A 25,338-nucleotide genomic window follows, 5' to 3' on the forward strand; every position below is an offset into this window, starting at 1 on the left:
CTCAACAAAGCACAGGATGGCCTGAGGGGAGGGGAGGGAGGCAGAAGGAGGCCGCAGAGTTAGGAACCGCGGGGTGAGCTGGTAAAGATGCCCAGGCGAGGCTGGGGGCCGCCTCATTCCAAATGCTGCCTCCTACAAGAAGCCTCCCTGATTTCACCTCCTCCACTAGCTCAGTTCTCAGCTTGCCGCTGAGGCCTCCGATTTATTGCGAAGACATCATTGGCGTTGCTCACAGGTGGGCTCCACAAGGGCCGTGCCTCCCCTCTGACACTGGGGGTTCCCCAGGGCAGGGGCGGGTGAGCTAGCAGGGGTGCTGAGCAGCTACAGCCTGGGCTCCAGGCCCCCACCCATTTGCAGTTCAGTCCCAGGTCAACGAAAGGCGTGATGGGGGAGCCCAGGACTGCCTGGCAGGGCCCTGTCTTCCTGCCTCTCTGGGCTCACAGCTGTGCCAGGTCCCTTAGGATCTGCTGTAGCCCCTCTCCGTCCTCTGTCTCCAGGGCCGCCTGCTCCTGTAGCCCCCATGGATTCCTGGAGTGCGGTCAGGGAGACAAAGGGTGGTCCAGGTTCTGTCTTATCTGAAACCTCCCTTTCCCTTCCCTCCCTGGCTCACCACTGACCAGGTGGCCTCTGAAGCCATGTCCATAGGCCAGCCACCTGGCCCGAGGGGCAGCAGGCCCGAGGCCCTCACTGAACAGACCAGGCCCAGAGAAGAGCTGTGTCCTGCCCCATGTCACACAGTCAACTGGAGGACAGCTGGACCTAGAACCCAGGCCAGGCCCCACACAGAGGGGTGACCAAACCAGGCTGTACCCTGGGGTAGTGAGTGTCCCACTGGTGGGGGAGGGGGAGTAGCTGGGTTGCCAGAGGCAGCATCTGGACCTGGAGAGCGCGGATGAGAGTTCAAGTCCCGACTCTCCTGCTTACTGGCTCTGAGACTGGACAAGCATTTCCCCTCTTGGGCCTCAGTTTCTCCATCTGTGTCATGAGGATTACGCTACAGGGCTGCTGGGGGGAAGAAATGGGATGGGGGAGGTGAGTGTGCTTACCACGAAGACTGCACACCTGTGAGACCTGAACCTGAGTGTGAGTGGGATGCTGGGGGTGGCCCAGGCAGCCCAGCCCTAAGCCTGCGTCCATGGATCTGGCCAGTACCCCATCCCACCCTGCCACATCTCAGGGGCGGCTGCGTCTCACCAGGGCCTCAAGCTTCTCGGTGATGTCCTTGTTGACCTGATCCTTCTCCAGATTCTGCTTCTGAAGACGCTCCACTGCCAGGCCCAGCTCTGTCACTCTGGAGTTGGGGGAGCAACAGAGGTGAATAGGGGACCACCCCTGCCTCTCAAATCCACTAGCTCTGTGTCCACCACGCTTCTCCAAACCCGAGGCAGGGACCCTAACATCCACCTCCCTGGCTGTGTGACCTTAGGCAAGTCCCGGCTCCTCTCTAGACCTCACACTTCTCATCTGTGAAAGAGGAATGAGCTTCCCACCAGCTTTATCTCATGGGAAAGCACTTGAGGACTTGTCCAGGGGGCAGGAGTAAGGGGCACAAGTTCTTTTTTTGTTTTGTTTTTTTTGAGACGGAGTTTCCCTCTGTCATCCAGGCTGGAATACAGTGATGTGATCTTGGCTCACTGCAACCTTCACATTCTGGGTTCAAGCGATTCTCCTGCCTCAGCCTCCCTCATAGCTGGGATTACAGGCATGTGCCACCACACCTGGCTAGTTTTTGTATTTTAGTAGAGACAGGTTTTGCCTGTTGGGCAGGCTGGTCTTGAGCTCCTGACCTCAGGTAATCCCCCCACCTTGGCCTCCCAAAGTGCTGGGATTACAGGTGTGAGCCACCACACCCGGCCACAAGTTCTGTCATCAGAAGCTAAGCTGTTTGTGATACACACTGGGCAAGTGCCTTCGGAACCTCAGTGGGGTGCCTGGGAAGACTGGCTGAGCTCACAGAGGAAGGCCCTGTGCCTAGTGAACAGAAACTCCCTTCTCCCCAACCCTCCAGTTTTACCTTCTGCAGGGATGCCTGCCTTGTGCGGCACCCACCAGGTACCCACCTGGCACTGAGGTCAGCCTTGTCCAGGTCGCTTTGCATCTGCTGCTGGGCCAGGTCCTTCTCGCGGAGCACCTTGTCCTGCAGCTGCTCCTCCAGCTGGGCCTGCAGCAGGGCCTGCTTCTCCAGGGCTGCCTCGGTCTGGCTCTCTGCCAGCCGCAGGCCCGTGCTCACTCCCAGGCTTGCCTCCTGGACAGCTCATGATGTCCGGGCCAGCTCCCCTCCCAGCTGCAGCAGGTCCCTTGGGGAGAGAGCACAGGCTGGCGATGGGATGGGGCTCGCTCCCAACTACAAATTAAAACTATGCTGGGGCCAGGCGTGGTGGCTCACACCTGTAATCCCAGCACTTTCTTGGGAGGCCGAGGCAGGCAGATCACCTGAGGTCAGGAGTTTGAACCAGCCTGGCCAACATAGTAAAACCCCATCTCTACTAAAAATACAAAAATTGGTGGGGCATGGTGGCACCCGCCTGTAATCCCAGCTACTTGGGAGGCTGAGGCAGAATTGCTTGAACCCAGGACATGGAGACTGCAGTAAGCCGAGATCATGCCACTGCACTCCAGCTTGGACAACACAGCAAGACTGCGTCTCAAAAAAATAAATAAAATAAAAATAAAAATATATTAGGCTGGGTGCGGTGGCATGCACCTGCAGTTTCAGCTATGTGGGAAGCTGAGGCAGGACTGCTTGAGCCCAGGAGTTTGAGGCCAGCATGACAAACACAGTGAGACTCCATCTCAAAAACAAAAGAGGAAGAAAAAAAAAAACAACAACAAACCCTACACTGGGATGCCATTTGTCCACTATCAGATTGGGGAAAAAAAAAAAAAAGGGTCACATAATACACAGGGAGGGGTTTTGGGGTAACAGGAGCTCCCCTACACAGCTGGTATGAGGGTGAGTACAACCACAAGGGAGGGCACTGGGGAAGAGTTCCGAAAACTATGTATGCATAGGACCTTCCCACCAGCTCCTCCTCTAAGAACGTATCCAAAGATATACCCCAGCACAGAGGACATGGCTTGTGGACAAGGAGGGTCACTGCAGCATTGCTCGTGTAAAAAATCCTGGTGACAACCTGAATGTCTATCAAAAGGGGACTGCTACTAAGTACATGATGGTGCATCTATTCAGTGGAACACTCTGTGGTCAAAGAAAACCCGTGAAAAAGTTCCTCCTGGTCTGACACAGAGTCACTTCCCAGTTAAAACTGGTAGGTGAGGAAAGCGTCTTCAAGAACTATGAAGATGAAATTTTACCAGGCGTAGGCCGGGCGCGGTGGCTCAAGCCTGTAATCCCAGCACTTTGGAAGGCCGAGACGGGCGGATCACGAGGTCAGGAGTTCGAGACCATCCTGGCTAACACGGTGAAACCCTGTCTCTACCAAAAAAATACAAAAAAAGCTAGCCGGGCAAGGTGGCTGGCGCCTGTAGTCCCAGCTACTCGGGAGGCTGAGGCAGGAGAATGGCGTAAACCCGGGAGGCGGAGCTTGCAGTGAGCTGAGATCCGGCCACTGCACTCCAGCCCGGGCGACAGAGCAAGACTCCGTCTCAAAAAAAAAAAAAAAAAAGAAATTTTACCAGGCGTATATACAAAAAAGTGTGCATGTGTCTGTGTGTGTGTGTGTGTGTGTGTGTGTGTGTGATCTGCTTTATTTGATTATATAAGATAACCCTGGAAGGTCACTTAAGAAACTGATAGGCCAGGCGCGGTGGCTCACGCCTATAATCCCAGCACTTTGGGAGGCCGAGGTGGGAGGATCACCTGAGGTCAGGAGTTCGAGACCAGTCTGGCCAACATGGCGAAACGCCGCCTCTACTAAAAATACAAAAATTAGTTGGGTGTGGTGGCTCATGCCTGTAATCCCAGCTACTTGGGAGGTGGAGGTGGGAGAATCGCTTGAACCTGAGAGATGGAGGTTGCAGTGAGCCAAGATCGTGCCACTGCACTCCAGCCTGGGAGACAGAGGGAGACTCTATCTCGAAAAAAAAAAAAAAAAAGAAACTGATAATGCGTCTCATAGTAACTTGGTGGCCAAAAGAAAAAAGAAAAAAGAAAAAAATTGTGTATATAAAAAGAAAAACAAGCTGATAATGCTGCTTACCTCCAAGGAGGGAAGGGGAACATCTGGGGTCAGCGGGGAGAGGGAGCCGTTTTACTGTGTACCGTTTTGAAATGTGAACCTTGTGAACACGTGACTTAATCAAAAGTAAAATATAAAAATATTAAAAGGCTACTTAAAAATTTTGTTTTTGGCCGGGCGCGGTGGCTCAAGCCTGTAATCCAGCACTTTGGGAGGCCGAGACGGGCGGATCACGAGGTCAGGAGATCGAGACCATCCTGGCTAACACTGTGAAACCCCGTCTCTACTAAAAAAATACAAAAAACTAGCCGGGCGAGGTGGCGGGCGCCTGTAGTCCCAGCTACTCGGGAGGCTGAGGCAGGAGAATGGCGTGAACCCGGGAGGCGGAGCTTGCAGTGAGCTGAGATCCGGCCACTGCACTCCAGCCCTGGCGACAGAGCGAGACTCCGTCTCAAAAAAAAAAAAAATTTTGTTTTTGTTTTTTTTTTTTTTTTTTTTTTTTTTTTTTTTTTTTTTTTTTTTTTTTTTTGAGACGGAGTCTCGCTCTGCCGCCCAGGCTGGAGTGCAGTGGCCGGGTCTCAGCTCACTGCAAGCTCCGCCTCCCGGGTTCACGCCATTCTCCTGCCTCAGCCTCCCGAGTAGCTGGGACTACAGGCGCCCGCCACCTCGCCCGGCTAGTTTTTTGTATTTTTAGTAGAGACGGGGTTTCACAGTGTTAGCCAGGATGGTCTCGATCTCCTGACCTCGTGATCCGCCCGTCTCGGCCTCCCAAAGTGCTGGGATTACAGGCTTGAGCCACCGCGCCCGGCCTTGTTTTTGTTTTTTTTGAGATGGAGTCTCTTCTGTCGCCTAGGCTGAAGTATAGTGGTGTGATCCTGGCTCACTGCAACCTCTTCCTCCCCGGTTTAAGTGATTCTCCTGCTTCAGCCTCCCAAGTTGCTGGAATTACAGACATACGTCACCACATCCAGCTAATTTTTGTATTTTTAGTAGAGACAGGGTTTCACCATGTTGGCCAGGTTGGTCTTGAACTCCTGACCTCAGGTGATCCACCTGCCTCAGCCTCCCAAAGTGCTAGGATTTACAGGCATGAGCCACCACGCCTGCCCTTAAAAATGTATTTTAAGGCCAGGCATGGTGGCCCATTTCTGTAATTCCAGCACTTTAGGAGGCCGAGGCAGGTGGATTGCTTGAGTCCAGGAATTTGAGACCAGCCTGGGCAATATAGCAAGACCCTATCTCTAAAAAAAAAAAAAAAAAAAATTAGCTGGGCATAGTGGTGCACACTTATTGTCCCAGCTACTTGGGAGGCTGAGATGGGAGGATCACTTGACCCTGGGAGGTCAAGCCTAACGTGAGTTGTGATTGTGCCACTGCACTTCAGCCTGGGCGACAGACAGACACTGTCTCAAAAAAAAAAAAAAATGTATTTTAAGTCGGTAATACAGGTTAAATCCTTTCCTTTCCTTCCCTGAATGAACTGTACCACTGGTTATCCGATAGTAAGCAGGGAAAGTGCCTCATTCCAGAATTCTAATTAATATACAAAGGAGTGACTAAATGAGAAGCTCATAGTTTTGCAGCCTCTGATGAGTGGGTTGGATCTCGAAAAGAGAGACACCAGGCGTAGGGACATTCCGATGGAAGAATACATTCTACTTATGGAGTCTTGATTAAAAAAAAAAAAAAGAAAGAAAAGCAAGCAGAAGAACCTGAATCTGACCTAGCTTTAGATCCAACATCCAATTTACAGGAAATACATGGGATAAAGAACCATGTTAATTGACACCATAAGGATGCAACCAGCAAAATCCAGACCATGAGAATCTCCAAGGACAATTGGCCCAGTGTCCTGAACAAGTAAGTTAAAAGGAACTTAAAAGACAAAGCAGGGGCCGGCACAGTGGCTCGGTCTTGTAATCCCAGCTCTTTGGCAGACCAAGGTAGGTGAATCACCTGAGGTCAAGACCAGCCTGGCCAAAATGGTGAAGCCCCCATCTCTACTAAAAATACAAAAGTTAGTTGGGTGTGGTGGCACACGCCTGTAATCCCAGCTACTCAGGAGGCTGCAGCCATAGAATTGCCGAACCCGGGCGGGCGCGGTGGCTCAAGCCTGTAATCCCAGCACTTTGGGAGGCCGAGACGGGCGGATCACGAGGTCAGGAGATCGAGACCACCCTGGCTAACACGGTGAAACCCCGTCTCTACTAAAAAAAAATACAGAAAACTAGCCGGGCGAGGTGGCGGGCGCCTGTAGTCCCAGCTACTCGGAGGCTGAGGCAGGAGAATGGCGTAAACCCGGGAGGCGGAGCTTGCAGTGAGCTGAGATCCGGCCACTGCACTCCAGCCTGGGCAACAGAGCGAAACTCCGTCTCAACAAAAAAAAAAAAAAAAAAAAAGAATTGCCGAACCCAGGAGGCGGAGGTTGTAGTGACTTAAGATGGCGCCACTGCACTGCAGCGTGGGCAACAAAGCGAGACTCCATCTCAAAACAAAAAAAAGACAAAGCAACCATTCACATTTTGTGAATGTCTATGGATCTGGATTCAAACAAATTGTAAAGAAAACACTAAAGCAAGACTATCTGTGAATTTTTTTTTTTTTTTTTTTTGAGACAGAGTTTCACTTTGTCACCCAGGCTGGAGTGCAGTGGTGTCATCTTGGCTCACTGAAACCTCTGCCTCCTGGGTTCAAGCGAGTCTGGTGCCTCAGCCTCCCCAGTAGCTAGGATTACAGGCTTGTGTCACCACGCCTGGATAATTTTTGTATTTTTAGTAGAGATGGGGGTTTCACCATGTTGGCCAGGCTGGTCTCGAATTCCTGACTTCAGGTGATCCGCCTGCCTCGGCCTCCCGAAGTACTGAGATTATAGGCGTGAGCCACTGTACCTGGCCTATCTGTGACATTTATGAGACATATGGAAAATCTAGACACTGGCTATTTGATGATATTAAGAAAAGATTATTAAACCAGGTGTGTGTAATCCCAGCACCAAAGGAGGTCAAGGCAGGAGGATCACTTGGGCTCAGGAGTTCAAGACCAGCCTGGGCAACAAAGTGAGACCTCAACTCTACAAGAAATAAAAAATCAGCAAGCCTGGTGGCATGCACCTGTGGTCCCAACTGCACAGGATCTGAGGTAGGAGGATTGCTTGAGACCAGGAGGCATAAAGAAAAGAAAAGATTACTAACTAAAATGTTTTTAATGCACTAAATGAAACACCTTGGTCCCCTGCCTTGGGGCTCTCTCCACAGCCTCCCCGACACTACTGTTGAGCTGACTGCTCACACCGATCAGACGCCCCTGTTCAAACATCAGGCAGGGCCAAGCTCCCCGCTGAGGCAGGCTCTCCTTTCCCTGTACCAGTGCTTCGTTGCAACCCCCCTGGCTGCCATGGGCTCCCACCTCCCTGCCTTTGCTCATGCCTTGCTTCTGCTTGGAGTGCCTGCTGCTCTGCTTCAACCCTACCCATTCCTTGAGGCTCTGAGCAAATTCCATCTCCACAAAACGGTTTTTCTGACCTCCCAACCCCTCCCATCCTTCTGAGCCTCCAGGACATTCCCTCTGTCCCATGTACATATCACTGACCACTCGCTTCCTTAGTCTACAATTTTGGGGATCTACGTCTCTTCATCCCTAGAGGCTGTGAGGTCCTTGGTTGCAAAGCTGAATATTCTAGTGGGTTTAAATCAGGAACTTCGGCCTGGTGCGGTGGCTCATGCCTATAATCCCACCACTTTGGGAGGCTGAGGCTGGCGGATTGCCTGAGCTCAGGAGTTCGAGACCAGCCTGGGCAACATGGTGAAACCCCGTCTCTACTAAAAGACAAAAAAAAAATTAGCCAGGCGTGGCGGCATGCCCGTTATCCCAGCAACTCAGGAGGCTGAGGCAGGAGAATTCCTTGAACCCAGGAGGTAAGAGGTTGCAGTGATCCAAGATCGTGCCACTGCACTCCAGCCTGGTGACAGAGCGAGATTCCGTCTCAAGAAAAGAAAAATCAGGAACTTCAAACTCTGACTCAGCCACTTAGGTACTACTGTGTGACCTCAGGAAGATCACTCAACCTCTCTGTGCTTCAATGTCCTCATGTGTAAAATGGGAATGAACACAGTTCCTACTTCACAGGGAAGCTATGAATATTAGTTGAAATAAAATATACAAAGAGTCTAGCTCAGAGTAAACATCTAATAAATGCTGACTGCCATGACCGTGGTAATGGTTATTACAAGTTGCCTCTGTGTCCTCACACGCCCTTGTGCACAGTAGGTGCACTGAGTTGAACTGACATTCAACTGAGTTGAGTTGGATGTAAAGAGCAGGGCTGGCTCTCAGCTGCTGCCCCGTCCCCGGCCAGGCCTCACCTCTCAGTGAACATCTTCACCTCGCTGACCAGCCGCCGGAACCCCACTACCTGCCTCCAGAGGAGGAGCAGGCGACTGTGCTCGTTGCTGAAGTAGGCGTTGAAAGACTGGAGGGAAGACATGCCGAGGGAAGGGTTGGGGTGAGAGCAGGTTTACCACCTCCCCCAGCTTCCCCCATCTCCGACCATTCCAGGAGGCACCACCGTTCAAGGGAGCGGGTCTTCCTGTGGGCCTGTGCACAGAGTTGTGTCCCAGCAGCCACGCTCAGCCTCCCAAGCCTCATGACTCCCTCCTGCACAGGGACCTGGCTTTCAAGTCCTCTTTTGGCTGCAAGAGGCAGCAAGGAAGGGAAAAAATGCAAGGGACCTAGCTTTGCCTCTCAGCTGCCAGTTGCATGACTGTGGGCAGGTTACTCAACCTGTCTTTATTTATTTTGAGACAGAGTCTTGCTCTGTTGCCCAGGATGCAGTGCAGTGGCACGATCTCTTAGCCTCCTGAATAGCTAGGATTACAGGTGCGTGCCACCATGCCCGGCTATTTTTTATATTTTTAGTAGAGATGGGGTTTCACCATGTTGGCCAGACTGGTCTCGAACTCCTGACCTCAGGTGATCCACCTGCCTCAGCCTCCCAAAGTGCTGGGATTACAGGCGTGAGCCACAGCAACCAGCTTTAACCTCTCTTTATAATCAGGAGAATGACAGCACCTACCACATGCTGTTATCACAAGGAATAAAGGTCAATGCACACCATGCACATGGTACATGCTACGCATCCATAAAGACCAGCTATTGTGATGATGGCCATTTACTTCTGCTAACATGCTCCCTTGGACAGTGCTCCCTCTCCCTCTCCAGGCTTCTGAATCCTCCCTCCTTTGCAGTGCACCTTCCCCTTGGGTCAAGCTGGCCTCCCTGTACCGCTATGCCCACCTCCTCCTCACGCCTCCATGCTGCCTCCCGCTGCTCCAGCTCCTTGCGGCTGCGTGCCCAGTCGCTGGTCACCTTTCGTATGTCCTCACTCAGAGCCTGGTTGGCCAAGCCTGCCTGGTCAAGCTGTTCTTGGAGCATGGCATTCACCTGGGCCAGACTGGCACTCCTGAATGGGGCACAGGGGATCAGCAGGCACTCGCCTAGGGGGCCATCCTGCCAGCCCTGGCCCTCCCTGCTGCGCCCTCACCTCTGCTGCTCCTCCTCCAGCCGAATGAGGGCGCTCTCCAGGTCTTGGCTGTGTTCTTTGTCCTGGGTGGGAGAAAGGCTAAAGCATCAGGCTGGGCAGGTAGAGGGCAGGGCCTGCCCCTGCCCCACCCTGGCACCCACCCTCAGTCGCTGCTGCTCCAACTCTCTAGATCTCTCCAGGAGCTGCTGCTCCAGTTCCAAGCACCTCTTCTTGTACTGGAGAATCTGGGGATAGGGAGCTGATGGTGAGCCCCAGGGGTTGGGGCAGGGCAAAGTGAACACGTGGGAGGGCAGGAGCAGGAGTGGGTGGCCCTGACCTTGCCCTGCAGCCGCTGCACAAGCTGGGCCTGCCGCTGCTGGCCCTCCTGGTAGGCCTGCAGCTTGCGTCGGTAGGAGGCCTGCTCCTCCTGCAGCTGCCTCCGCAACTCCACGCTCTGCCGAACCAGCCCCCTGGGCTCCTGTGTCACCAGCTCCCCAGACTCCAGCCGCATAGTCTGCTCCAGCTGCAGGGAAGGGCCGTGGGTGAGAGTCCTGGGCCTCCTGGGAAGGCAGGCTCAGGCCTCTGTAGGGGACACCAGGCTGGGCCCAGACCCACAATGCCTTGTAGGCTGATAGTCTGGCACCCTGGGGAGCAGGCACATGTGGGCAAGCCCAGGGGCAGTGCACATGTGCAGGGGGTGATGCAGCCATGCACAGACATGCAGATGGGGCATGCATGGACACATGCAGGTGAGCCCACAAACCCAAACCATGTAGGCAAAGCTCAAAGGTGCACCTGGGATCAACCTCAGGGGCCTCAGTACACCAGGTGCCTGTCCTCCAGAACACTCAGCCCTGTCGTGGTTTCTGTTTATTACATTGATGCCTGTGTCTCCCCACCACGCCCCCACCCCAATGTGAGCTCAGGAAAGCCTGGATTTTTTGCTTCTCAGTGTGTCTTAGTACTAGAATGGTGGCTGTGGTATGCATGCCTCACGCTCAGTAAAATATTTGTTGTGATGGTGAATTAATAGCATGAGCTCATGGGAATATATTCAAAACAGAGGTGTGAATCCACCTATGCATATGTGAGCTTAAAGATATGCACACAATAACACATACAGGCAACCTCAAACATCCCCAGGGGGACAGGAATGAACCCCCTCAAATATACAGCATTAAGATTTGTAAGAGATGCGCACAGATGTTGCCCTATACAGTGCCTGTATATTAATGCCACCTTCTGGCTGGGTGCAGTGGCTCACGCCTGTAATCCCAGCACTTTGGGAGGCCAAGGTGGGTGGATCACTTGAAGTCAGGGGTTCGAGACCAGCCTGGACAACATGATGAAACCCCGTCTCTACTAAAAATACAAACATTAGCCGGGCGTGGTGACATGCACCTGTAATCCCAGTTACTCAGGCGGTTGAGGCAAGAGAATCGCTTGAAGCTGGGAGGCGGAGGTTGCAATGAGCCAAGATCACGCCACTGCACTCCAGCCTGGGCAACAGAGCAAGACTCCATCTTTATTTATTTTTATTTTATTTTACTGAGACAGTCTCGCGCTGTCTCCTGGGCTGGAATGCAATGGCGCAATCTTGGCTCACTGCAACCTCTGTCTCCCAGATTCAAGGAATTCTCCTGCCTCAGGCTCCCAAATAGCTAGAACTACAGGTGCGTGCCACCACGCCTGGCTAATTTTTTGTATTTTTAGTAGAGATGGGGTTTCACTATGTTGGCCAGGCTGATCTCGAACTCCTGACCTCGTGATCTGCCCTCCTCAGCCTGCCAAAGTGCTGGGATTACAGGCATGAGCCACAATGTCCAGCCCAAGACTCCGTCTTAAAAAATAAAAAATAAAAAAGGCCCCCTTCGTCCTCACCTCAGGAAAGCCTCTGCTGCTGCCGCCCTTCCTCCACCCCCAGGCAGCTCCCATCCCCTGCATCCTCAGACCCCTGTGGGCTCTGGCTGCCCCTACCAGCCATGGAACCCTCTCAACTCCCTTAAGGTACCTGCTGGCCCCTGATCTTCCCCATTTGTTGGGGGAAAGAGAGGTGAAGGAGGAGCAGGGCAGTGTGAGAGCGCACAGTGGCTCGGGGGCACCCAGCAGGGACAACACCCCAGCCCAGCTGACTCTGACACTAGCCCCGCACTCACCATCTGTGGGTGCGGGTTACACTGCACATTCTGTGAATTGGAGTGCTTTTGTGTGGCCTGGTTTTAGGGTCTTGCTATGTTGTTTGTGGCATGTTTTGTGCATCTGTGTGTCTCTGTGTGGGGCCCGGCGTGGCCCGTGTCGTGTCCACACTGCACATCTGTGTGAAGCAGGTACTGTTTGCCTCTGGGACACAGAGGGGTTCAGGCCGTTGCCGGGTTCTCCTCCCCTTTCTCCAATGCTCAGAACCAGAGCCAGGACCCTCTCGGCCACACCTCACCCCTTTCCACAAACTTCACCCTGCACAAAACAGCCTTTCAATTTTACTTGCAATTCAAAAGGGAAGGAGGCTGCCACTAAGCCAGAGATGAAAGAAGTTGACTGTTTCCCCTAGCAACCGCTGCCCTCGGACCGCCATTCAATTTACTCTTTCCAGGTTGCTATGGACACGAGGGAGCCCGGGGGTCTGTCCTCTGGAGCCAAGGGAGGCGTGGCCACTCCCTCCTTTCCATTCTCGGCTGCGCCTACACCTGCTTCTCAGGGACAGCAAGAAGGGGGGACCCCCATAGGGGGCCTGAGGTCCTTTCTTGGCCGGGAGGTGGCCTCTGGGAGTTCCTCAGTTTCCCTGCAGGACATGCAGTCAATAAGACACAGACCTGACCCTCCCTCCACTCCCCACGCCAGGGGTGCTGCAGGTTTGGAAAGATCACAACAATCTCGCTGACTGCCCCCCAACCCAGCCCACCATGCCAGTGAGGGCCGCAGGGGCAGGCACTTGCCACCTGTGGCCATGGGGACAAGGGGGTGGCAGGGAAAGAATGTTGCCCAACTGCAGAGCCCTGGACCAACGGTCTCATCCCAGCACCACCACTGACCTTGGGCCTATCATGCCCCCTCTCCAGGACGGACTTTTCCTATCTGTGATAAGGTGATCTCCAGGCTCTGAAGTTCTCTGGGGACCCGCCCTCCAGGAAGGGCCTTTGCAGTCATTCCTGTTCCGCCCCTCCCTCCAGGTGGGGCCTCATTCAAACCATGGTGGATAGAGGACAACTGAAGCAGTGGGCACCCTCTGCGTGCCATTTGGGGCCCCCTTAGCCACAGGAGGGAGCTTTCCACACTAACCCAGACCCCCTGTGCTGCAGTCCCAGCCCCAGCTGCTGTGTCCCAGCAGAGGAGGAACCTGTCAACTCCCACCTCTTCCCTTCCTTGCCAACTGGGGGCAGGGCCAGCTTCAGAAGGTGGCATTTAAGAGGCAGGCCCTGGGGGTGTGGCACTGTGCCATGCATGGGCCAAAAGAAAAGGGAGGGCTGGCTCAGAGCCCCATCACCACTGACAATGCAAGACTGGGGCCAGCATGCCCTACACACCCGCTGCAGACCCTGGGAAAACTAGCTCTCCACTGTCCTGATGCTAGGGGCCACTGCGGGCCGCCTACCCGGCTCCTCTACAAGTCCCAACTCGTCGGGGGTTTGTCCAGCCCCCGTGTCCCAAGACACGGACACGCCCCACAGTCACACACAGGAACACACACCCTCCTCCCAGGGCGGGCTCCAGCCTGGACAAGCCCAGCTCAGGGGTCCCACGCCAACCCTAGCTCTGCCACTACCACACCAGGGGACCCTGGGCCAGCCCCTGCCTCTCTGGGTCCCTTCCAACTTTGCCAGCTGTGCCCTGAAATCCCTAGTCCAGTGTCTCTTCCCGTACGTAGGAAACAAAACTTCAGAACTTTGGTTCTAGACTGGGTTAGTCTAGAAACCAGAGCCCCAGGGCTGCGAGCTGGAAGACCTGGTGTCTAGCCTTAACCGGCTGTGTGCCCCAGCACGGTGCTTCCCCTCCCTGAGCTTCTGTTTTCTCCTTTGTTAAATGGGATCATAATGGTCCCGAACTTGGTGTATTAAATGTGAAACACTCAGCACGAACCTGGCACACAGTAGGCACTCAATAAACAGTAGCTACTATTAATACGCTACTGCCACCTGCATGCCTCCCATCTGCACACATACACTCGGTCCCACTTGCAACTCCCTTACAATCTTCAGCCACCACCAACTTCCCAGGGTCACCTCCCGGCCACCTGGAGGCCCAAAGCAGACAGTGCATCAAGAGCATCCCGCACCCCTGGCACCGGCTCACACCCAGCTCCCGCCCCAGGCCGTGGGACCCCCACAAGCCTGCAGCACGGGTGATGTGAAACCTGCCTGGACATGAAGACAGGCCTGCTTCTCCTTCCTTCCCTGCCTGGAACCCATTCCAATAGGCAGTGGCAGCAGGTCTTGTGGCTGCCCCAGATGGCCTGCAGAACACCGCAGATGCCCACACCAGCCTCGAGCCAGCATCCAGCCACCGCCTCAGCCCCAAGGCCCGTGGCAATGGTAGCACAGGGAGATGCCCAGAAACTCAAGGGGCAGGAATCTCTAGGGATCTCGTTCTGTGTCCCGCACTCCTAACAGGCCTGGGACAGATGGGAACAAAATGCCCCTATGCCAGGCACTTTATTCTATTATTTCCTATTATTCACACAACTCCACGTCCCATTACAATCCCCACTACAGAAAACAGGCTTGAAGAATGTAGTGATTTGTTCAACGCCACTCAAGGTGGCAGAGCCTCAATCCAAGCCCAGGCCAACCTGACATCGGGGCCCATCTTTTGCCCCGTGTGTGGGCCTGGTCTAGATGCCTCCATGCCCTCAAACCAGGGGAGCCCTGGCCTAGCCCACCACCTGGGCAGCACCCACCCTCTCGCTGACCGCGTTGTACTTAATGGCGAGTTCATCGCGCTCGGCACCGCTCTGGGCCAGCAGGTCCTCCACGCGGGACAGCTCCTGCTGCAGCAGCTGGTTCTCCTCCTGCAGTGACAGCAGCGATGCCATCTCCGTGGCTGGCAGCGGGACTGGCAAGGGACAGTGGGCACATGGTTGGCTTCTGGGTCCAGTGGGACATCCTCCCACCATGGGGAGGGCAAGAAAACCATCCAGGCTCCTGGGATGAGCCCAGGTGGGAATGGCTGCAGCATTAGGCCTGCAAACAGAGCTGAGAACAGGGAGGAAGGCAAGGAGGGGATACAAAGCTGGACATAAAGTGAACACAGCTCCAGCTAAAGTGTGGCCCAGCAGGTTTTGGAGATGCAGGAGAGAGGCTCAGTCTAGGAGCCAGGAGACCCCTGAGTTCTTGCTCCCTCCTTTTCCAATTACTATTCTTCTCTGGGGCCTGTTTTACTTATCTGTAAAATGGGTGGGGCGGGCGCGGACTCACGCCTGTAATCCTAGCACTTTGGGAGGCGAGATGGGAGGATCACCTGAGGTCATGAGTTTGAGACTAGCCTGGCCAACATGGTGAAGTCCTGTCTCTACTGAAAATACAAAAATTAGTTGGGCATGGTGGTATATGCCTGTAGTCCCAGCTACTTGGGAGGCTGAGACAGGAGAATCACTCGAACCCGGGAGGCGGAGGTTGCAGTGAGCCGAGATTGCACCACTGCACTCCAGCCTGGGCAACACAGCGAGACTCTGTCTCAAAAAAAAAAAAAAAAGGTAGAATTAGTAACCAGATCCTCCCAGAAAAGCATCAAAGCCACGCTCAAGGGAAGAGCTTCATGGAACTTTAAAGGCTAGGACTCAGGATAGCGTAGGTCAGGTTGTGAGGAGGAGGAGAAAGAGAGAAGAGGGAAAGAAAGGCCAGCGGGAGAAGCGGGTTGTCCACCTCCTGTGGGTTTCCCTTCTACCCTGGGAGAACTGGACATAGGCCCCAGGTGCCAGGGTGAGGGTCCCCGGAGTCTCTCTCTGTCTGGGGCTCCAGGGCACCAACATCCCTGGTGCTCCCAAGGAGGGGGCCCGTCTGTAGCTTGTCAGTTGAACAGAGACAATGGTTAGAACACCAAAACGCCATCACGGAGAGCTTCCAGCACACCAGCTGCAACTGACTGTGCCCTTCCCAGACCCTCAAGCCACATAACGACACCATGTGTGCCACCCGCTGAGAGAAGCAGGGACCATCCGCCTTCCTGCCCAGTGGGAAATGCATGGACAGAGCCATCCACTCAGACTTCTGCAAAACCCTGGTCTGAGCTGAGCTGCCCTCTCCCTATATCTTGGGTTCAACCAGCTCACACCTTCCCCGGCTGGGAATATGGGATTTGGGGTTCACATCTTTGCAGCAGGCTACAGGCAAGCACGGAGGGGATGCTCAGCCCTTCCTTCTAGTTGCACCACATGCGGAATAAATCTGGACAAATTACATCCCTGAGCCTCTGTTTCCTCATCTGTAAAATGGGTTCTTCCATCATAAGGTTGTGCCTGCCCCACAGCGAGTTACAGTCATGATCATCATGGTGACTGCTCAGGAAAGGAACATGCAAAGACGTAAAATGTGGGTGGTGTCTGTGGAGGGGAGCGGATGGGGGTGGCACCTGGGCTCTCAGGCCGGGAGAGGTTGCGGGTGACAATTTCCCTGATGCGGGCAGGCAGGCTGGTGGTCTGAGCGTCCTGGGCCAGTTCCCACGTGCCCAAGCCCTTCTCCTGGCACAAGACGCTGCTCTCCAGTGTCTGTGGGAAAAGCGAGAGGGTCTTCAGGGGACCTGGGACCCAGGACTCCCTGGCCTCAGGGAGGAGAGCCGCAAAGTCCTACTGCCCAAGATGTGGGTCCCCAGGAGCCCCCTCAAGCTGGAGTGAAGCCTGGGATTAGAATCCAAAAAATCCCCGTGGGAGGAGCCTCTTGTGCGCTCCCCGCCCCTGGAAGAAGGCCACCCAGGGCCAGAGATGCGAACCAAACCCCACAGGCAACTCCCAAACCCCACTGAGGCAGTCCAGTGTTGGGGGCTCAAATCCGGCTCCGACCCTAGATGGATGAGGATCCGGCTATGCCAGAGGTCCCCTGAACCCCAAAATCTGGAAGTAGGGACCCCCCTTCTCCCAATGCAGGGCACTGGGATGAGGGAGCCACAGCAGGTGCACCCTGTGTGTACCTCTGCCCCCCGTCTTGCCAGGAACTGCAAGCGGGGGCCCCTTATGCCCCACCACCACCACACCTCTCCCACCCCTTGACCCCCAAGTCGTACCCACCTCTCACCACTCCTGCTAAGTCCACGCTACTCTGCCCCAGACAGGGTGGGCATAGCCCCCAGGACCCACCTGGATAACCGTCTTTAGTGTCAGCTCCACCTCCTGTGCCCCCGCCAGCCCCAAGCTCATGGAGGGAAGGCTGTGGGCACCCCTCCAGTCCCCTTCTCCAGGACCCCAAGACTAGCTCAGTCAGCAGGCGCCACAGCCAGGCTGCTGTGCTGAGCACCAGGCAGATTAAGCTTAAATCCGGCGGCGCCCCCATGTGACCACCGGGGTGGGAGGAGCAGGATGGGGGCTGAAGGGGGAGGGGATGGGAAAGGACAGGAGAGGAGGGAAGCAGAGGCGGGGAGCTGAAGGAAGAGGAAGGATAAAAAGAGGGGAGGAGAAGGGAGAGAAAGGAAGGGAGGAGAGAGAAGAGGGAATGGGAGTTGAAAAGGAGGGGAGGTACCTGGAGGTCAGGACCTCACACACTCTCCACCCTCCGCAGGTTGCTGGGTCCTAGAGCCCTCCAAGCCCAGGGGATGGGGTCAGTAGCCATGAGACAGGAAAGGGCAGAGTCCTAAGTCTTCAGGACCATCTTTGCTGGGCCAGAACTGGGGTCACATGGTTAGCTAAGAATGCAAGGATTTATAGCATGCTGGGAGTAAGCTTTCCCACAACAGGTGTAGGGCAAAGAATGCAGGCTGTGAGGTCACCCAGACCAGGCTAGGCACTTAGTTGGGCATGAGCGGTCCAGCCTGGACTGATGAGCATTTATGCAACACCTGCGGCATTCCTAGGTGTGACCTAGACACAGTGGCACAGCCCCGACCTACAAATGCCCCAGCCTTGCCCTGCGGGCACTTATTGGGAAGCTTCTGGCCCCTCCACACCCACCCCAGCCCCCACTTGCTGGGTGCACCAGCGACAGTGACTTTGCCTCTCTGAGCCTCAGTGTCCTCTTACGTAAGATGTGATAATATTGGCACTCACCTCATGGAGCTGTCTGGGGATGAAACAATATCGTGTGTGCATAACCAGCACATGACACGGTGCTGGGGGGGTCACAGGGTCAACACTCAAGAAATACTCATGTCATTCATTTGAAAATCCAAAAAGCACAGTCCCGGCCGGGCATGGGCGCTCAGGTCTGTAATCTCAGCATTTTGGGAGGCCAAGGCAGACAGATCAGCTGAGGTCAGGAGTTTGAGACCAGCCTGACCAATATGGTGCAACCCCATCTCTACCAAAATTACAAAAAATTAGCCGGGCGTGGTGCCGCGTGCCTGTAATCCCAGCTACCTGGGAAGCTGAGTCAGGAGAATCGCTTGAACCTGGGAGGCAGAGGTTGCAGTGAGCCGAGATCATGCCACTGCACTCCAGCCTGGCGACAGAGTAAGACTCTGTCTCAAGAAAATAAATAAACAAATAAATAAATAAAAATAAAAAAATTAGCTGGGGCATGGTGGCATGTGCATGTAATCCCAGCTAGTCAGGAGGCTGAGGCAGGGGAACCACTTGAACCCGGGAGGAGGAGGTGGCAGTGAGCCAAGATTGTGCCACAGCACTCCAGCCAGGGTGACAGGGCAAGACTCTGTCTCAAAAAAATAAAATAAAATAAAATAAAATAAAATGAGACCAGACCGGGCGTGGTAGTTCAGGTCTGTAATCCCAGCACTTTGGGAGGCCAAGATGGGAGAATCACTTGAGCCCAGGAGTTTGAGACCAGCCTGGGCAACATAGCGAGACTCTGTCCTACCAAAAACAACAAAAAAATGAGACTGATAGTACCTGCCACACCTGGCAGGTGGTGAGCTATTAGCCAATGGTGGCTGCTGTTCCTTTCGTCATTAGCATCATGTGTCTGGGCTCCTGTCCTTAGAGTTGTAAGCCCTGAAAAAGGACAGGAATTGCTCACTTGAGCAGCTCGGCTTTTAAGACACAAGTCTGCTGAAGTTCCCAGCCAAATAAAGCTCCTTCCTTCTTTAACCCGGTGTCTGAGGAGTTTTGCCTGTGGCTCGTCCTGCTTCACTGCTATGCCTCAGCCCTCGGCCTCTGGGTGCCCTCTGCTCCATGCTGTGCCCCAAAGGGGGCACATTCACATTATCTCATTAAATCCTTACTTCAACCCATTTCCAGATGAGAAAACTGAGGCTCAGAGAGATTGGACTCTCACCTATTCAAGGTGACATGCTTCAGGGGAGTGGTGAGCCCAGAGCTCATTCCACTTTGACCAGCAGCCTCCCAATAAGTGACTGAAGGGCAAGCCCGAGGCATTTGTGCTTTGAGGCTCTACTACTGTATTGAGGTCAGACCCAGAACGCCACGGTGCTGTCCAAATGCTCATCAGTCCAGGCTGGACCGCTCATGCCCAAAGGAACCTGCCCTGCAGATGGAAAACCAAGAAACAGGGCAGAAAAGATAAATGTTGCCAAGTTGCAATGGCAAGCAAGCCAGATTTGGGCAAAACAAGACCAGCCACTGGCCGGGTGCGGTGGCTCACGCCTGTAATCCCAACACTTTGGGAGGCTGAGGCGGGTAGATCGCTTGAGATCAGGAATTCTAGACCAGCCTGGCCAACGTGGTGAAACCTCGTCTCTACTAAAAATACAGAAATTAGCTGGGCATGGTGGTGGGTGCCTGTAGTCCCAGCTACTCGGGAGGCTGAGGCACAAGAATCACTTGAAAGAGGCACAGATTGCACCACTGCACTCCAGCCTGGGTGACAGAGCGAGACTCTGTCTCAAAAAAAAAAAACCAGCCAGCAGCAGAGAGCTCCCACTACAAACCACAGGGATGCCCACTCTTCTACCTCTAGGCAGCCTCCAAAAATCCCCTCTACAGGCTGCACACCTGCCCACCAGAGCAGGGGGGAAGCCACAAATACCACTGGACCAGCATGTCCAGCCCTGCACACCCAGCTCAACAGAGGGGGCCCCAGATGTCCTTGGGGGACTGAACTGAATTGTTCTGTGCCTTCTGACCACGGCCCTAAGGGTTGGGGGAAGGGGACAGGATATCAGCCCCTGGCACCAGGTGACACCCACCCTTGGCTCCATCCCCAAAGTTCTCCTGCAGACTCCTGCTGAGTTCTGTGGGCCCCAGGAAGTCACATCTGAACCTGTGTATGTTGTATGTGTCCACTACTTCCACCCAATTCTCCAAAAAAAAAAAAAAAAAAAGACGGAATTCCTCTTAGAAATCTGGATGCTGGCCGGGCACGGTGGCTCAAGCCTGTAATCCCAGCACTCTGGGAGGCCGAGACGGGCAGATCACGAGGTCAGGAGATCGAGACCATCCTGGCTAACACGGTGAAACCCCGTCTCTACTAAAAAATGAAAAAAATTAGCAGGGCGAGGTGGCGGGCGCCTGTAGTCCCAGCTACTTGGGAGGCTGAGGCAGGAGAATGGCGTAAACCCGGGAGGCGGAGCTTGCAGTGAGCTGAGATCCGGCCACTGCACTCCAGCCTGGGTGACAGAGCGAGACTCCATCTCAAAAAAAAAAAAAAAAAGAAATCTGGATGCTAACAGCTTCAGCATCTGGCCACCTGGACTCCAATCTTGGCTCACCAGCCCCTCACCAGTCTTCACTTCCCTGAGCCTCAGTTTCCTCATCTGCAAAATGGGATAATAATGGTGCCTGTTTCTAGCATGAGCATTAAACAAAATACCCTGTGCTAAGCTATATGCCTGGATATGCTGTGGCAGAAACTGCAATGTGCTCACCACAAAGCATTTCCGATTCCTCTTAGGAATATGGCTAAAAGTCATTTCCCAGACTCCCTTCCAGTCAGATACGGCCTTGTGGTCAACTTCTGGTCCACAGAATTCAGACAGAAAGAAAGCGTGTCACTTTAGGCTTGGCCCATAAAATTATTTCTCTCCTTCCTGGTCGATCATCTAGAAGGAAATAACTCCAAGGTCCTAGGGGATGCTGGAACCACAAGAAGAAGGGATCTGGGTCCCTGGGTCACCACATAGAAAGCCACCGGCCAAACACCCAACAGGACTTTTCATGAATGAGAAATAAACTTCTATTGTGCTAAGCCTCTGAGGATTCAGGGTTTCACTATCACATTAGCTAGTGTTACCTTAATTACTACCAGCAGTTAAACAGCGGCTAAGTGTTGGCTATTATTACTGTTATCATTACTATCATGAGTATTATTGACTCTTTCTAGTACCCAAGCTAGAACCCTGTGCCTTGTTCTAGATGCTGAGCCATTATTTGGTGACCAAATGCAGAAGAGACACCCTTTGTACCCTTCCCTCCCCACTACCACCCTCCAAACCTGCCTTTGCCAGGGTTAGTGGCAGGAACTAGCCAAAAAGCTTCTCAGAGATTACTCATTTCAAACATAGCAGCAGCTCTTATCCGCTTACCCCTTTTTATCCTCCTGCTGCTGACTAGAAATTATGACAAAAATATTGAACCAACCACGAGCCAGGCCCTGTGCCCAAAATGTTTCATCTGTCCCTTACCTGCTTTAACATTCCCGGCACCACTCTACTCCCTTTACAGATGACAGCATGAAGTCTCAGCGAAGTTAAATAATTGACTCCAATGCACCCAGCCACAGAGAGCTCAAGTCACAGCTGCGACCTAGGTGTGCCTGATTCCAAAGGGTTTTTGGTTTTGTTTGTTTTGTTTTGTCTTGGAGATGGAGTCTCGCTCTGTCACCCAGTCTGGAGTGCAGTGGCCCGATCTCGGCTCACTGCAACCTCTGCCTCCTGGGTTCAAGCAATTCTCCTGCCTTAGCCTCCTGAGTAGCTGGGATTACAGGTATGCGCCACTGAGCCCAGCTAATTTTTATATTTTTAGTAGAGACAGGGTTTCACCATGTTTGCCAGGCTGGTCTCAAACTCCTGACCTCAAGTGATCTGCCTGCCTCGGCCTCCAAAGTGCTGGGATTATAGGCGTGAGCCACCACGCCCAGCCCAGAGTTTTAATAATAACAGCAAGTGGGTGATCCCAACACTTGGGAGGCCGAGGTAGGAGGGCTGCTTGAGCCAGGAGTTTGAGAACAGCCCTGGCAACATAGTGAGACTCCATCTCTACCAAAAAATACAAAAAAACTGGCCTGGCATGGTGGCATATACCTCCTGTAGTCCCAGTTCCTTGAGAGGCTGAGGCAGAGGATTGCTTGAGCCTGGAAGGTTGAGGCTGCAACGAGCTGCGGTTGTGTCACCGCACTCTAGCCTGGGTGAAAGAGCAAGACCCTGTCTCAAATAAACAAAAACAGTAACAGCAACGACTGCCATCCTGCAGCGCCTGTTGTGTGCCTGGCACCACCCCAGGACTCCGATGTGTATTACATAAGCCACTGCCTGGACTGTTCAGTGGCTCCCCAAGGGTCTCTCTGCTTCGCTGCTCATCCCCTCACCCCACTCAATTTCACACAGTACAGGTCATACCCCTCCCCTGCCCAAAGCCCTCTACTAGCTCTTACCGCACCTAAAATGAAGTTCAAAGTCCTTCCATGGCTCACAGGGCCCCCAGATCTGGCCCCGCCCCACTTCTCCCACCTCATCTCCTTCTCTCTCCCCCTGGCTCATGGCCTTCTTTTTTTTTTCTTTTTTTTTGAGGCAGAGTGTTGCTCTGTTACCCAGGCTGGAGTGCAGTGGTGCACGATCACGGCTCACTGCAACCTCCGCCTCTTGGGTTCAAGCGATTCTCCTACCTCAGTCTCCTGAGTAGCTGGGATTACAGGCAAGCACCACCACGCCCAGCTAATTTTTGTAACTTTTTTTTTTTTTTTTTGAGACAAAGTCTGGCTTTGTCGCCCAGGCTGGAGTGCAGTGGCACGATCTCCGCTCACTGCAACCTCCGCCTCCCGGGTTCACACCATGCTCCTGCCTCAGCCTCCCAAGTAGCTGGGACTACAGGCGCCCGCCACCACGGCTGGCTAATTTTTTGTATTTTTAGTAGAAACGGGGTTTCACCGTGTTAGCCAGGATGGTCTCGATCTCCTGACCTTGTGATCCACCCACCTCGGCCTCCCAAAGTGCTGGGATTACAGGCGTGAGCCACCGCGCCCGGCTAATTTTTGTATTTTTAGTAGAGATGAGGTTTCACCATATTGGCCAGACTGGCCTTAAACTCCTGACCTCAAGTGACCCACCCACCTTGGCCTCCGAAAGTGCTGGGATTACAGGCGTGAGCCACCACACCCGGCTGCTCATGGCCTTCTTGATTCCTCAAACACCAGGCATGCTTCCACCTCTGGGCCTTTGCACTGCCATTTTCTCTCCCTGGTACACTCTTCCCCCTTCCTCTGCACAGCGGACTCCCAACCAGATTTTGGCTCAAAAATATCACCTTCTGAGGGAGCTACCCCTGACTCCCAGCTAAAGAGGTCCCTCCAGTGGCTGTTCCATTTTCTACAACATGTATGTTGTCTATCTCCTCCTTTTTTTCCCTTTGAGACAGGGTCTTGCTCTGCTGTCCAGGCTGGAGTGCAGTGGCAAAATCATGGCTCACTGCAGCCTTGACCTCCTGTGCTTAAGGGATCCTCCCACCTCAGCCTCCTGAGTAGCTGGGGCCACCATGCCTGGCTAATTTTTTACTTGTTGTAGAGATGAGATGTTGCCCAGGCTAGTCTCCAACTCTTTAGCTCAAGCGGTCCTCCCACCTCAGCCTCCCAAAGTGCCAGGTTGGCTTAGTTCACTACCACTTCCACAGTGCATGGGCGAAGGACAAAGCTCCACGAAGAGCTGCTGAATGAATTAATGAATGCTAAGAGCCAAGTAATAATGTAGGATGTTAAATGGAAAAAGAAATGATTCCCCTTGGCTCTGGGTGGGGTCATGTTGGGCCACAGATGGTGTCAGCCACAGACGGGGATCACGGAAGGACACAGCCAACACATCCAGCATCTGCCGCATCCCAGAAGTTCAGGATGAAAACCAGGCCGTGACCCCCACAGGGGCCACCTGGGTGGAAAGGGGGCCTCCCCTCCAAGGGCTGAGAGAAAGACTGGGGAGGGGAGGGTTAAGTCAGGGAAATGTGCGCGGGTGGGGAGCCTCTGAGATCCAGGGGTTGACTCCTGGAGTCTTGCCTGAATCCCACTGGCCTCTGCTCCCGCCACAAGATCTGTTTATTAAGCACCTGCTGTGAGCCCAGCTGAAGAAAACAGAAATCTCTGTTTTCTGGCGTAAACAGACAGATGGCACCGTAAAGGCCCCTTCCCCAGGGTCCCCATTCCCCAGTCAATCGTCTTCCCGAGGGAGCTGTGAGCTGGTCACCAGAGGGGCAGACATCCGCCCCAGCACGGTCTTCAGACTTAGGTTTGTGTGAAAATCAGGAGGGCGCTTGTTCAAAATGCCCACTCCAGAGAGGCTGCCGGGCCCAGGGGCCTGAGGCCGCATGGTTGAGAGGCGCAAGCGGTGCAGGGCCCCATCCCGCACAGCATCCGGCGGCCCTGCCTTCGTGGCCAGCCCAACTGCGCACTCTGGGCCTCGGTTTCCCCATCTGCACCATGGAGATGCTTCCGACTCGGCAGGGCTGCAATGAAGACGAAACCGGGTCCCACACGAGGAGGGCAGTGCAGAGCGGGGCCCGCACTCAGGAGCTGCAGAGGGCATCTGCGGGGGGCAGCGGCTGTCGCGAAGGCCTCCCACGGCCGCCCGCGGAGCAAGGGGACCCCGGCAGGCGGAGGGACCGCTGCGCCCTACAGGCCGCCGCGCCCGAGCAGGCCCCGGCCTCCTGTCGTGCCCCCGGCCCGCGACAATCCGGGCAGGATGGGCGGCAAGACGCGGCGGGGCATCCGCGGATCCCATCGGGAACGCTCACTTGGCCTCCGGTGCCGAGCAGCGGCGGGTGAGGCGCCCACAGCGCCCCCAAACCCGGGACGTGGCTCCAGCCCGTCCCCGGGCGCGCGGCCTCCTCCGCCGGGAGCGCGTCCGTCCCGCCCCCGCGCACGCGCGCGCCCCCGGCCTCCTACCTTCGCGCGCCTTCACCGCAGCCGCAGCCGCTGCCGCCGAGGCCAAGCGGGCCGAACCCGGCAGGGGGATCCGGGGGCGGAGCCTGCGCCGCGCGGGAGTGGGGCGGAGGCGGGGGCGGGGCGGAGGCGGGGCCGGGAGCCGGGAGCCGCGCGCCTGCCGGGCTTACAGAGGCCGCCCTGGGTGGACACGCCTAGTGCGCCCTGCGGCTTGCTGCTTCGCACCGCCGGACAAGCCAGGCCCCTCCTGCACGCACGAACTAGGATTTCAGGCGAACGAAGCACGACCCCCAAGGCCTCGCAGTTGCAAGCCACAGTGCAGGATCGAAAACCCACCCGGCTGCAGAGTCCCCCTGCAGTCTGGCCTGGCCTTAAAGGCCTGAAACTCCTGAGCACTGACCCTTCGCCCAGCCAGACAGAGGGGACATTTCATGCCAGCCCCGTCACAGACCCCAGCGACGATCCCGAGGCTTCGGTGATTTGACCCGTCGGAGAGAATGCCTTTGTTTTGCTAACTGAGGTACAGCCCTCAGGAAGGCACTGTGGCCTC

The 25,338-nt window shown here is 54.7% G+C and overlaps 1 protein-coding gene and 1 long non-coding RNA gene across 2 annotated transcripts; both read right to left on the reverse strand.

The window, feature by feature from the left end:
- Positions 1-443: 443 nt before the first annotated feature.
- On the reverse strand, positions 444-9,569 carry LOC117093585 (rootletin-like). Its single transcript, XM_033228891.1, has 5 exons — positions 9,432-9,569; positions 8,501-8,607; positions 2,061-2,297; positions 1,195-1,291; positions 444-528 (listed from the first exon to the last, which is right to left on the reverse strand). The coding sequence occupies exons 1-3, from the start codon at positions 9,567-9,569 to the stop codon at positions 2,255-2,257; spliced, it is 288 nt and encodes a 95-aa protein (XP_033084782.1). The 3' UTR covers positions 444-528; positions 1,195-1,291; positions 2,061-2,254.
- Positions 9,570-9,599: 30 nt separating this feature from the next.
- On the reverse strand, positions 9,600-24,868 carry LOC117093280. The gene is made up of 4 exons (XR_004441085.1): positions 24,792-24,868; positions 16,219-16,354; positions 14,549-14,703; positions 9,600-9,740 (listed from the first exon to the last, which is right to left on the reverse strand). It is a non-coding gene; the product is annotated as an uncharacterized LOC117093280 (long non-coding RNA).
- Positions 24,869-25,338: the final 470 nt, after the last annotated feature.

Source organism: Trachypithecus francoisi, unplaced genomic scaffold, assembly GCF_009764315.1.
Source record: "Trachypithecus francoisi isolate TF-2019V2 unplaced genomic scaffold, Tfra_2.0 Lachesis_group12, whole genome shotgun sequence".
NCBI classification, from domain to species: domain Eukaryota; kingdom Metazoa; phylum Chordata; class Mammalia; order Primates; family Cercopithecidae; genus Trachypithecus; species Trachypithecus francoisi.

Bases quoted from the DNA above. Each gene is read 5' to 3' on its own strand.
- LOC117093585 (XM_033228891.1), bottom strand. From the start codon at position 9,569: ATGCTCCAAGAACAGCTTGACCAGGCAGGCTTGGCCAACCAGGCTCTG. The intron at 8,608-9,431 runs GTGGGCATAGCG...TCTTCCCTCCAG, and splicing joins CATGGAGGCGTGAGGAGGAG to TCTTTCAACGCCTACTTCAG. The intron at 2,298-8,500 runs GTGAGGCCTGGC...TCTCTCCCCAAG, and splicing joins GTGAAGATGTTCACTGAGAG to GGACCTGCTGCAGCTGGGAG.